Source organism: Cenococcum geophilum (genome assembly GCF_001692895.1).
Source record: "Cenococcum geophilum 1.58 unplaced genomic scaffold K441scaffold_17, whole genome shotgun sequence".
Lineage (NCBI taxonomy): Eukaryota > Fungi > Ascomycota > Dothideomycetes > Gloniales > Gloniaceae > Cenococcum > Cenococcum geophilum.
In genome coordinates, this window is record NW_027137575.1 from 1,731,939 (window position 1) to 1,745,966 (window position 14,028).

The 14,028-nt window shown below is 36.4% G+C and overlaps 2 protein-coding genes across 2 annotated transcripts; one reads left to right on the forward strand and one right to left on the reverse strand.

Moving 5' to 3' along the window:
• Window positions 1-534: 534 nt before the first annotated feature.
• K441DRAFT_676863 (SGNH hydrolase) lies at window positions 535-1,864 on the reverse strand (the record flags this gene model as incomplete). Its single annotated transcript, XM_067651001.1, has 4 exons — window positions 535-622; window positions 681-1,097; window positions 1,198-1,443; window positions 1,500-1,864. 4 exons carry the CDS (start codon window positions 1,862-1,864, stop codon window positions 535-537), a joined length of 1,116 nt encoding a protein of 371 aa, XP_067504890.1.
• Window positions 1,865-2,872: 1,008 nt separating this feature from the next.
• K441DRAFT_635086 (uncharacterized protein) lies at window positions 2,873-4,603 on the forward strand. Its single transcript, XM_067646423.1, has 3 exons — window positions 2,873-3,513; window positions 3,560-3,676; window positions 3,731-4,603. The coding sequence occupies exons 1-3, from the start codon at window positions 3,320-3,322 to the stop codon at window positions 4,524-4,526; spliced, it is 1,107 nt and encodes a 368-aa protein (XP_067504891.1). The 5' UTR covers window positions 2,873-3,319; the 3' UTR covers window positions 4,527-4,603.
• The last annotated feature ends 9,425 nt before the right edge of the window (window positions 4,604-14,028 follow it).

A 14,028-nucleotide genomic window follows, 5' to 3' on the forward strand; every position in this document is an offset into this window, starting at 1 on the left:
ACTCTTTAGTACCTTAATTACGTACTAATAAGCTACCCTAATACTCTTCTAACCTAACTACTAGAACCTACCTATTTATAGCTATACTAACAATTAGGATATATTACCACTAAGTCCTATAAAGAAGGACCGTAGCCCCTAACCCACGCCACTCTACTGCCCGAATCCGTCCGAGCTTGCTAAGGTAATAATTTAAACAATCTCACTACTTCTAATTCCTTATTTTAATCTTCCGTACTTACTATAGGTACAGCTTAGTCTTTAGCCTTTCTTAGCTCTATGCCTCTATCTAATATAAGCTTTATAGTATAGGGGAATTAAATAAGCAACTTGATTGTAAATATAGCTCTAGAGCCTCTATATATATACGAGGAAGGTATAGAAAATAAATAAAAGGGGAGACTAATACATAACTAAAATAGGTAATACGCAAGTAATACGTAGGCGATACGCAGGTGATATAAGTGGTGTTTTAGCATGGTACTAGTAGTCGGTTACATCTAATCTGATAACACTGTAGCGTATTTATAACACCTATTTGCTGCGACCCGTCAATTTCCCTATTATGTTATCCGCCATACTCTTAAAGCCTTTTGTTTTTGGATGGAATGGTCTCATTACCCTGGAACATATTGTTAGTGACTTTGGCTTTAAGCAATTTTTGGTGTAGATTCACTCACGAGCCGGGCCTATCGGGGGGACCGCCGACCCCTACATCGTTTTCGGGGTGCTCACTTAGCCATGTATCGACATCTCTCTGCATAGGCATTTGAGGCACCCAAAATGGTTTTGGTGGGTTGTATAGCCAGACATTCTCGCTATTAGGGTTGTCGTCCCACTGGTCTTCGAAAGTATGGTTTGTTTCACAGAAGCGATGGGTATCGAAGCCTTGGCTAATTTCAACGTAGTGAAGACTGCGACCATTGTAGTCGTTGTCTTGGAAATACTGGACCCCCTCTTCAATCTTCTGCTTTAGTGTCTCTGCTATGTCGTTGAAGGCTCGACGAAGTTTCGAAGTTAGGCGAGGTCTACACCAAAACATGCCGAAACTCTGTTCGTCACACCAATTCGGGTCCACATTGAACGGATGGGCATAGCTTTAAAAATTAAAGAGTCAGCATAAACAACCAAGGACTTATAGAATAACAAATCAAGTTAGAGCACAGGAAACAAACTTCTTGCTCGGAAATCACTAACTTGGTAACATATAACTGAAAGTCCCGATTTTTGGCTTTTCCTCTGTCCATTATGGCGCCAATCATTACGGGGATTGTCTTAAGAAACTCCTTGTCGTTATTCAGTTTTGACTTCGTCAACTCTATTGCTTTATAGCAATCCCCTGCGGAATCAGGATACTCAGGACTGCAGATGACGCGAAGGGGGTCCGGAACGTAGATGCAGGACTGTACCATATTGTCCCAGCCGAGTTGGTTGCCTCCAATGCTGCGAGGTGGTTAGTGCGATACGACTCTGATTCTGGTAAAGCCTGAGTAACTCACGTTAATGTTGCGAAACTTGTTCCCTCGTCCATCTGCTCGGCTTGAGCTGCCATTACACCGAAAGCCGACCCCGAACAAGCAGGCCATTTGAAAACCTGCCCTTGCTTTGGGAACAAGAGATCGTTTTGGGACATCTGGTAGGCGTAGGATTCTTTAGAGCGTCTGCATTTAATTACCTCATCGTGGTCTTCGTCATAGTCAAGTTCTTTCTTCCATGTCACTCCTGTAGCCCAAGAGTCGCCTAACGAGGCCCAGTGCAACATACTATTGGTTATGGTTAAGGGAGAAGGTACGATTCCGAGAGGCGTAGCGAAGACGAGCTGAACAAGGATGGATACGATGAAAAATGGTAAAGTACGTGACATGTTATAAAGAATAGTTCAAAATACAAAGGAACACTACTAGAGGATTCAGATAATTAGATAGAAATAGTGTATAGGCAAAAAAGGGGGTAGGGGAGCAGTAGTAAGTCGACCGAGAAGAATTTAGGTCGCTGTAGGTGAGATATGCTGATGGAGATATTTTAGAGAATGAAATGGGAAGAGTTATGGGCGCCAGTCTGTATTACTAGATTTAATGCTCTTGCTTATGCTACGAAGATTTTATAGAGGGCGCTCGCAAAACTTGACAGATTTAACGCATTAAATGGCCAGATTGAAAAAGTCACCGTATAAGGCTCAGTTGCCAAGGTAAAGGGAACAGAATGAGGGTATTAAAATTAGCATGTCTTTAACGTGGCCTGAAGAGCCCATGCCGCATCCCAATAATGTTGCAACGCCTCTAACAAGATTTTGATGAAAGGCCATTGATAGCTTGGCTAGAGCATGGTGCCGAATGTAATGCCTCAGATGGATGAGAATGTGGCTTTGAACGAGTTGGAAACACGTGTTTCGTACCTCTCCAGTACGATATGTAAGGAGAGAGAGTTTAAGAGAAGAAAAGACGTGAGTTGGAAGTATTCAGTTTTACATTATATTGCCTCCGCTAAAGGCTCCGAGAAATGAAACATTATGAATACTATGAGGCATAGAGAAATTATAGTACCCACTTATGGCTATACCGGTATTATGCTGCAGAGGCTTAAAAATGCTGGTGTAAGGGGGAGTATGGGATAGGGATATATTGCCAGTGAACACCCAATGAGTTTATTCGGATAACGATTAGGAGTTCCATTCTTCCGAGAGCTCTTTTGCTACTGTAGTCGATCCAGAATAGAAAAAGGTTGAAGACTGGATACAGATATGCCAGTGCGTTGGGTAATGGAGAGCTGCTAAGGTAGATTCTCAGCGAGCTGGAAGAGTTTCGCAGAGCGGGTATCGTTAAGCCACTCTACCGATCCATGCAATACAGTGCCCCTTGAGCCACTATCCAACGAGCCAAATACTGCAGTACCCCGGCACAGGCATAAAAGTTGTCCTCTTGGACAAGCGGGAAGCCTGCAAGAGCTATCTTTGTCACTTAATTATTGGTGGTGTTTCCCTGTGACGTGTTCTACGGCTCCACACAACCGGGTTAGACCGCGCCTTGGGGCGTTATCTTTAAGCGCCAGGCACACTCACCAGTCCTGGATAGAGGAAACGTGGGGACTATGTAAATGCGAGACCAAGGGAATTTGATAAGGCACAAGGACAAGTGCAAAGTAGCTAGGCAGCAAAGACTTCGCCGCACGCTTGGCAGTTCCTACGATAATATCTATCCGGTCTCCGCCACAACAGATGAAAATTCCGCAGCGACCTAGAAACAAAGCTAAACATAAACCCACCACCGGGGTGTAACAGGAAAGACAGCAACAGCGTTCCATTAGCAACTTCTAAGAGAATATGCTGCTTAGGCACCCTACAGGTTATTCCTCTCCCTCGGCCTTTACGAGATTCATAGATCTTCTCGTATTGCTCTCCATCCCTTCCGTATGCTCGAGCGGAGGACTTCAGTCTCAACCGATGCTCAAACCAGCGGACGGGGGGTTGTTCTTGCCGCCATATGCAGTCGGTTTTGATATAACTCTTTCATACGGGTACGCATCCTCACTCATAGGGTCGAATCCACATTGACTTTATTAGAACTGCTGTAATCAGATATGCGAATGGTTCGTACACTCCCGTGGCTAAAATAGATTCTTCGCCTGCGTACCAGGAGACAATGAAATACCTCTCGCTAGAGTCATCACAGCACCTGCAGTACGTATAATGCCTCAAGACCTATGCGTAATAAATCTGACTATGAATATTTAGTCCTCCATATCGATTCGCTTTTGACTCCTTATGGGATAAACCACGCGAGATGATGCGCTCTTTTCGGAAGAATCTTGGCCTCCCTGCCTCCTCGGACGTAGGAAAACTAGGCAATATGATTAGGCAGCTCCGTAAAGCTACCGAAGAAAAGCTGGGTGAAAAGATCAAAACTGCTGTAGTAACAAGGCCTGAGTTACCAGCGTTATATCACGAAGATATGGTTGATGCGTTGGAGTACGCCGGCCTTGAGTATCTTGAGGCATGCTGGGGTTGCCCTGTACAGTTTGAGCTCTGGTCCGGATACGCCGGTAACGGGTTCGGGCTGTGCCGAGATTTCAATGACACCGATGCATGTAATAAGGAAATGGAAACTATGCCGGTAGAGGTAGTTGTCTCGCTCCTTTTTACAGAGACGACCCTTGAGGTCCACCAGGGTTATCTCTCCTATGCATACCTGTTCTCGAAATATCCGGACATGCGAGTAGATCTCTACTCAAATAGCTGGGATGTTGGACTTGGATCTATGCCTAGTGGCGAGGAAGAGAAGCAACAATACTGGGACATGGTGTACAGCCGCATTTATGTGGTGACGAAGAAATTTGTCAGCCTTCCTATCAAAATAGTAATCTTTCAAGGAGAAAGCGCAAGCAATCGACATTTCTTAGAGATGGTTAAAAATTTGTTAGCGGAACTGCAACCTGAGGCTCCTGAATACCTCTATGAAGATCCCATTTTCGTAGCAGCAAAGGGAGCGGCAGAATATGGATTTAGAAGACTGTCCGGACTTTTAATTTAGTATAATTATAGACGTAAAGGTTCTTAAATATTTACGAATAAGTTAGATAGTTCCTCTAAATAATTGCCCTAAGCTACCCTTCTATTCTATATATTCTATATAAGGATATTATTACAAACTTAGCAAGACTATGCGATAGATTAATACTAGCAAAATAGATATAGGCAGCTGTAAACGGGATAGAGCCTATAAACCCTAAAGATATTAGGTATTAAATATATAAAAGATAAAAAGTATATCTAGCGTATATTATATATATTACAAATATAATAGATTAACGTATTCCACCATCGAGCCGGCAGAACCATCGAGCCGGCAAGTCCATTTCCCCACCAAAAATTATAAAAATCACAATATAATATCTTAACAACCACTTAATAATAAATTCTAATAATTTAGATTTAGACTTTTATATACACTCTACAGCTTCTATTAAAGTTGCATAGTAAATAGTTTAGTAGTTTTTAAGATATAGTAATTTGGCTATATTTTGGCCCCTAAATTTTAATACTTTAAAAACTACTAAACTATTTACTATGCAACTTTAATAGAAGCTGTAGAGTGTATATAAAAGTCTAAATCTAAATTATTAGAATTTATTATTAAGTGGTTATTAAGATATTATATTGTGATTTTTATAATTTTTGGTGGGGAAATGGACTTGCCGGCTCGATGGTTCTGCCGGCTCGATGGTGGAATACGTTATAAGATATTTAGAATATATATTTAATTTTATTATTCTTATACAAGATATAAGCTTTATAGTATATAGGAATTAAATAAGTAACTTGATTTTAAATACAGCTTTAAAGCCTCTATATATATATACAAGGAAGGTATATATAAATTAATAAAAGGAGAGACTAATCTATAACCAAAATAGAGTAATATATAGGTAAGATAAAGTAGTGTTTTAGTAGAGTACCAGTAGTTAGTTATACATACCCCTAGATTTAATAGCGTAGTTAAAGCTATAGAAAACAAATAAAGGTAAAAAAATATACTAGAATAAGAAATTTAAATACATTTTAGGAGTAGTAAAAGGGTTAAGGTAATGTTTAAGAGTCTTTATTAGATAATATAGCAGTAATCTAAAATCAAATATCTACTAAATTTAATTACTTTATACTTCGTGCTTTTAGTAAAATAGGATCTTAGTAAGGCCGTTAGTAGGTATTTTAGCTGTAGGAACCTATTAGACGTCTATTTTTTTTATCTTAGACTTCTCTCTAAGCCAGTGCTAATAGACGTTAATATATCGGAGTTTAGTGTTAAGTTTGGATATATCCTATCTTATTAGGCGGATAGTTTATATATTATTATATAGTAGAGTAAATTTACATTCTAAATTAAAACTAATTACTTTAAAGAATTGTTACTCCTAGATAATTTTAATAGCAGTAGTAGATAGGGAGAGAAGTCCTACCTTAGTAGTTAATTAAGTAATAGATTATTATAAGGTCACTTTCTAGTTAATTAATCCTCTAAATAGTATAAATAGATATCCTTAAAAACTTTATTTAGTCTCTTTACAATCTATAAAAGCTATATTAGATACTCTATAAAAGGTTATATCTTCTTCTTTAGGGTTCCTAAAGTAGATATATACTCTAAATACTTTGCTAGAGTATTTAATAGCTACTAATTTTATTTTAAGGCAATAGATAATAGCTTAGTTTACTGCGCTAAGGTGTTTCCAATTTAGATTAGTTAGGAATTTAGCTAGTTTAGAATATATCTTAGTAATATTAGGTTTTCTAAATATAGCAAGATATATAAGCGAACTAACTCGTTACTAGGAGACTAGTATTTATTAAGGATTTATTTACTAATTAAATAGAATTAGTTCTTTAGTAGGAAGTAATACTTTAAAAAATCTTTCTAGATAAATATTAAATTAATTGGCTATTTTTTTTAATATAGGAATTTTAATAAAGTTAGATCTTTCTACTTATTTAATCTTATTTAATTAAAAAATTTAAGAACTATTATATGTCTCCTAATATATAGATTTTGTATTAGTGTAGTAGTTTAGCTTTAAATTCTTCTAGTTTTAAAAGATCTTTTTAGTAAATAGAATAGTAATATTATCTATAACGTACTCCACAAGCGAGTCGGCCACACAAGCGAGTCGGCCACCTCACCACCTTTTCACAGCTTTGCACGCGAATAACTTTATAACGCCAATAAATATTAATTATATACAACTTGCAGTCTAATCTACAGTAATTTCTGCATTATTTTGACACGTTCGAGTATTATGTCCTGTCTTACCGCAGCGTCTATAGCGCTTTTGCTGCTTCGCGTTCCCATTTAAGCATAACCCTTTTTAACGTCTTTCACCCTTAATTTGCACACCAGCGTTCTTTTAACCAATTATTTTAGAGCCCTCTGCCTTTTTTTGCGCTGTCTACGCTTTGATATAGCCTCATTTGCCTTCTAAAGGTTAGTGACTTGTGAGCGCAATAATACAGCTAAATGCATTATTATCTTAGCGCCTTTTGTAAGCTGATTAAGTAATTAAATAATAGAAGTAGGTAAGCTATTTTAATGCCTTTGAATCCGATTACAAATTAATGCTGATTAAGACCCTAATTTAGTAGGGTTACTTAGTGTTTTTGACTCCTATAGGGTATCTTCTGTAGAGGGGGGTGTTGGCGTATATAATTGAATATTAAGCTCTAATAGTATAGCATCTGGGTTAAATGGAACTAGGCTAGCACCTTGGAAGCTTCCACGGATATTACTCTCTATAATTAAGGCAGTAAAGGCTGCTTTAAAGGCTGGTAGGAACTCTAGCTTCGTGATATAGTTGACGTAATTGCGTATTAGGGCTTTAACCTGCTGCCTATATGCCTTCTTTATTGGCGCAAAATAGCCTATGTTAAGCGGCTGAAGCAGGTATAATAAATGCGGTGGTATACAGAGCGTAATAATCTTATTCTCTTTATAAATGTCTTGGAATTCAAGCGAGTTGTGGCTCTTATAGCCGTTAAGAATTAGCAGGCGATAGGTGCCTATGGTGCGGTCCTTTATATGTCTTTTAAAGTGCCGCAACCACTTAATACCAAGCTTATTTATTGTTTAGCTATTGTTGCTTAATGATATAACCCAATCTGGTGGTATATCGTTGCCTTTGTACCATATAGAGAGGTAATACTTTCCGGCGAAGATAATAAACGGCGGAATTGCCCACCCTTGAGCGTTAATTCCCTAGATTACCGTAGTCTATTCGCGGTTACCTGGCTGTATAGCCTTTAGCCGATTGCGTCTTTTAGAGCCTATAACAACTACTCCTGTTGAAATAATACCTATCTGGAAGCCGCTTTTGTTGAAGTTGTAAGAGTTGTTATCGGTAATGCTATACTTGGCCTTTGTATTGCGTATAAGCTTAAACCACTGCTTAATAACCTCTAGATCCTCGCATTTAGCTCTCTGGTAATTGTACTTTTGATTAAATTGTGTTTTAAGCTTAGGAGTTCGCCGTACGAAGTTACCTGGCTAGTTAATACCAACTTGGCCGGTAGCGCGCGCGCCGAGTAATTAATTAGCCATATCTTGTATAGCGCTTAGTTTAGGTGCAAATCCACGTAAATCTAGGTTGAGTATATGCTGAATAATAACTGATTCCTCAGGCTTTGTGAGTTTCTTTGAATTAGGCTCGTAATTGTGTTGTGAAGCCTTGCCGGCACGTTGGTCTTAAAGCGTGGTTTGGGGGACATTGTACACTATTGCAGCACGTCGCATGCTCTGGAGTTGACTTTTTTGAATAGCTGATATAGCTAGAGATATCTTCCCTTCGCTATAGCCTAATTGAGGCTTGCGTGGTTGATCTATAATAGCTGAAAGTTAATGGAGCTGTTCTCTTGGCAAGGTGGCCGACTTGCTTGTGTGGCCGACTCGCTTATGGAGTACGTTATAGAAAAAGATAATAAGTTATTTATTAGTGTATAGGTAGTTAGTGCCTAGTATAGGTTTTAATCCAATTCGGCTAATATACTGGTAAGTTCTTTATACTAAAGTAATAGTAATATTTTTAATCTATATAGCGCTATAAGTAGCTTTAGGATATATCTTTTTTAATTAAATCTTTCTAGGTAGTAGTAATAGACTAGTTTCCCTAATTTAGTATTTATAAATATATTTACAGCGTTATACTATTGAATTTCTAGATTAAATATAGCTGCTATAGCTATAAGAGTATAGAATATTTAAGCTGCTAGGGTTACTGTATAGGTTTCTTCTTTAGTAATTTATAAGTTTTAATAAATATATAATTAAGCTTTTAGCTTTTATAGGTAGCTATTACTATTAAACTTATATTTAAAGACCTATTTTAGTAAAAGGATTTACTTATTACTTACCTCTTCTTTTTATATAGATTTAAATATTCCTTAGCATTTTAAGTCGTTATATTCTTTTTTTATAGCCATTTAAAAGCGAATAGTTAGAGGATACTTTAGTGTAGTTTTAGATAAAATCTTATCCCGATTGTAACGGAACCTTATAGCAAGAACTACGATGGGCTCGTTAATAGGCTAGGTGTGTAGGTAATGCAAATTAAAGTTAATAATGTAATAATAACTAGTAGAGTGGTTGCCTAATAGATTAACTCTAATTATATTCTGAGAATTACTATAAAGAAGGAACTATCTAGGTAGGGACTAAGGGTCCTTAAATATATAACCGTACTCCTATAAAATTCTTCTTATATGTAATATATATATACTCTATCTACTCTATTATAGATCCCGTAGATTATATAAATTATATAGATTATATTATATAACCTTAGTTACTATTCCTCGTTATATAGCTTTACTAGCTCTATTCTAAACTGTACCTAAATTAACTAACTAGCTTCTTCTAACTCTTTCCTAAGTAGTTATAATATTATACTTAAAGCGTCCATAACACTATCTCCCTCCTTTTTATCTTTGTCCTTAAAGATTCTAAATATCTCTAAGTTGTTTACTAGAGGTGTAATATCCGTCTAATTAATTTGGTTAGTATTATTACTTATTATACCTAAAGTAATTTCTTCCTCTTTAACTGCTTATTGTGTTCGTACTATAGCTATAATACTATCTCTTAGTAAGATTATACCGTCTCTATATTCTCGCTATTTAAAAGAGGGGTTAGTTTATATTATATTAACGAACCTATTTTTATAATAACCGTCCTCTTACTTAAAGTGCACTAAAGCAAATATTTATTTATCCTATAACGTTCGCTCTATCTCTAATACTAAATATATATAACCTATTACTCTTAATAGTCGTCTAGTTCCCTAATGAATTTATCTTAGGGTCTTATATTTAATCTGCTGCTACGTAGCTAAATAATAAACTATCTATTACTTTTACTAAACTACGCCGTTCTTAAGACGCTAAATAGGAGGCTGCTAATGCTTAGCAACAGGCCCTTAAGTCTTATCTTGCGGCGTTCGCTTAGTTAATCCGTCTTAAGAAGGTACGTAAGAAGGTTTATTTTAAGAAGTAGAAACTTATAAAATAAGGTCTATAAGAACTTAGCGATAAAAGAATAGATTCTCTTTTAATAGAGAAGGAAATAGATCTAAGTAGTTTAGCAACTGCTCTTCTTAGGTCCCCCTTAGGTAACTTATTTTTTAGTAATCCTTTTTTATTAATATTACCTAACCTAATCTCTTCCGATACTCCTATACCTTTCCTATAACGTTTTTTAAATTCTTTAGTAGTTTTTAGGTAGTCTTAGTGTAGCTTATCCACTTTACCTCGTACTATATTTTATCGTTAATGTCCTTATAGTTAATAATCTTTAAAACTTACTATTTATCTTTTTTTTATTCTTTATACATATCTACTTTATAAATTAATAGCTTAATATTCCCGTATACTGGCTCTAGCATTATAATATACTATATAGGGTAGATCTTTATTCTGGCTAGTAGGTTTAACTTAAACGTAACTAGTAAAATCCTTTACTTAATTTTAAAAGGTCCTAGTCTAACGTAGTCTAACTTCTTACTTAGTTGTTAACTTTTAAAAATTTTATATAGTAGCTACGCTTTATCTCCCTCCTTAAGATCTAGTCCCTTAGATCTTTTAGCATTATAGTACTTTTTTATTCTTTACTATACTATCTTTACTATTCCTATAAGGTTCTTATAAAGATTTATTAATATCTCTATTCTCCCCCATAATAAGGGCCTTTGGGCTATAGCGAAATGGGTAAAGAAAAAGGCAGGGCGCCTAGCAGAAGACCCACACCTACCACCCCTACGAAGAGTAGGAGAATCACAGGCCACAAACGACAATAATAAGAAGGCAAAGATCCTTATAGAAAGGTTCTTCCCCTAACCGGCTCCAGCAGACCTCAGTAATATCACAGGTGAAACACCGGTGACTCGCCTACGGGTTGACAGCGATATAACAACAGAGGAAATGGCTAGAACTATTAGCCGCCTTTTAAATAATACAGTACCAGGACCAGATGGGATTCCAAATAAGGCCCTAAAAACCTATGGGCCACTTATAGCACCTTAGCTTACAGATATAGCCAGAGCATGCTTTGCTATAGGCTACTACCCGCGAATTAGAAGATCTATGACGACGGTTATCCTACGAAAAGAAGGCAAAGCAGATTACTCAATCCCAGGAAGCTACCGCCCTATTGCCTTAAAAAACACCCTTAGCAAGATCTTAAAAAGGGTAATAGCGGAACGCATAGTAGATATAGTAAAGGAACACACCCTACTACCATAAAGCCAAATAGGGGCAAGAAAGAACCGCTTAATACTATCAGCACTTACGTTATTCGCTACCACCATTAAATCTGCATAGGCGATACGAAAGGACTTTATAGTATCAATGCTTAGCTTAGATATCAGTAGTGCCTACAACAATATACCCCATAAGCGTCTCCTGTATATCCTTAGGGCAAAGGGCTTCCTAGAATAGATTATATAATTTATCTAAGGGTTTATAGGCTAGAAAGAAATATTACTAGTCTTTAGCGGATACTAGAGCCCCCCTATTATAGTTACAACAGGAATATTATAAGGATTACCCCTCTCGCCTATACTCTTCCTTTTCTTTATAAGCAACCTACTTAACTCCTTTAAGGAAGGGGTGACCTAAGGAATAGGCTTTATTAATAACATAAACCTAATTATATACGGGCTAATAGCCGTAAAGAATTACAGAACACTAGAGAAAGCCTATAATACTTATATAGAATGGGCAAAACATTATAGAGTCCAATTCTTACTAGAGAAATACTAGCTAATCCATTTTATAAGAAAACGCAACTAATCTGTAGATCTCTAGTATATAATTCGCATCTAAGGCTTTAAGGGTTAACCAGTTTAGGGCCTAAGGGTATTAGGAGTATAGGTAGACAGTAAGCTCTAGTGGAGCGCATATGCGGTATAAGTGGCCTATAAAGGCCAAGCACAGTTTATCGCTTTATCCAGGATTGTTAACTTTATATAGGGTCCATGCTTCTAAAGGTTACGCCTACTATATACAGCAGTCATCCAGCCAACTATAACATATAAATCTAGTATTTAGGCCATTAGAGAAACTAAAAAGGGCCCCCCTAAATTACTCCTTAAACCACTTTAAAAGGTCNAGACAGCCTACCTCNAGAGTATTATAGGCGGGTATAAGTAAACGGCTACAGTACTACTTAAGAAGGAATCTAATATTCCCCCCCTACAGTTATATATTAAAGCCGCTGTAATATAAAGGACATAAAATAAACGCAACTCTAATATTATAAAGTACATTAAGACACGCCTAAGTAAACTATAGAGGGACCCTAGGGTGCCCCGTAAGAGAATAAACCAACAACTCTAAAGTAGGGAAGAGATATTAGAGAAATAGGTAAAGAAAGTAGAAGAAGAATGGTGCCGCTTTAGGGCCTAGGCCTATATAGAGGAGGAAGGGAGACGTATAAGAGGTTAGCAAAGATAATAGCAAGACAGAGAAAGGAGCTAAAGTAGAACACGTAAGAATACCGGGAAACCATCTACCGCAATATAATACTGGTTAAACTAACGCTGGAGAGGCAAATAGGAGTTAAAGGTATAGAGGCTAACTTAGGTAAGATAAACCCAAGCTATAGCATAGTTAACGCTATAGGGGGTAAATACCTAAGGGCTCCAAGAAGGCCTAATAAAGGCAGAAAATATAATAGCAACACTCTTAAGAACAGGAATAATAGAACTAAAAGATTGGCTTTACTAGGTGGGTATCCTAATAGGTAGCCTGAGATGCGAATGTGGCTAGCTAAGATAGACACCAAAACACGTAATACTGCTATACCCCCTACACACTAATTAAGAAATAATGCTCTTAACAGCTAGCATAGAAAACTATAATACACTGCTCTTAATATAAAAAGGCCTTAAGGCGGTTACCTAGTGGCTTATTAGTTAAAATATGCTAAATCAGTTCCGGGTTATAAGGGAAATGGTAATAAAAGGCAAGGGGGCAAGTAACAGGTACCCCCTAGTAACTCTATAGTAGTAGAGTAATAGTTTATAATACTAGCGCGTCTATAGGCTTATTACGGCAGCAGTGGTTCCTAAGGAGGTCAAATAGTAAGGTAGTAGAGCACTATAGGCGACTCGTAGGCGCTAAGTAGGCGAGTCCTAAAAGGCGGGGAGATAGATCACGGGGTTTTCTTATTTTTCTTAAATAGAGTTTTCTCCCCATATGTAAATAAGGAGTAGTCCGCGTAGGCCCAATAGGGATCCAAATCGGATGTTAAGCAATGAATTATTATTATTATTATTAATATCTCTATTCTCTATTTAGCTATACTACTCGTCTTCTTTACTTAATATAGTAATAATAATATTCTTAGCTCGTATCTATAATTCGCCTTAAATAGTAATATACCTATTCCTTCCTATAAAGTTATATTATATATAAATTATATAATTAGTAATAATAATACCCAATTATTCTATGCGTAATTAATATAGTATTTTAGATACTACTCTAGTATCTAATTTAGTCTTTCCGTTTAATTATCTGTCTATAGATAATATATAGTAAAAGTTACTACTCTAACTCCTTATTCCGCTAAGAATACCTTCTAAAATACTACTATAAATCTTAAATCTCTATCTAATATAATTTTACTTAGTACTCCATATCTTACAAACACTTCTTTAATATAAATTCTAGCAATATCTTCTACTAATATTTCTTCTATATAGGCTATAAAGTATCCCTACTTTATAAGCTTATCTATTATTACTAAGATCGCGTTATAATCTTATCTAGTAATAGGATCTCTTAACTTTAGTAACTTAATAATAAAGTCCTATAATATAACTTCCTATAGTCTATCTAGTATCTTAATAGGTTATAGCCCTCTATATAGCTTATGCCTCGTTAGTTTATTCCTTTAGCAATCTAGATATTCCTTTATAATTTTTCGCGCTAAGCCCTAAATTTTATTAATAATATACTCCTCCTAGAGTTTTAATACTAAGCCCATAGCTCCA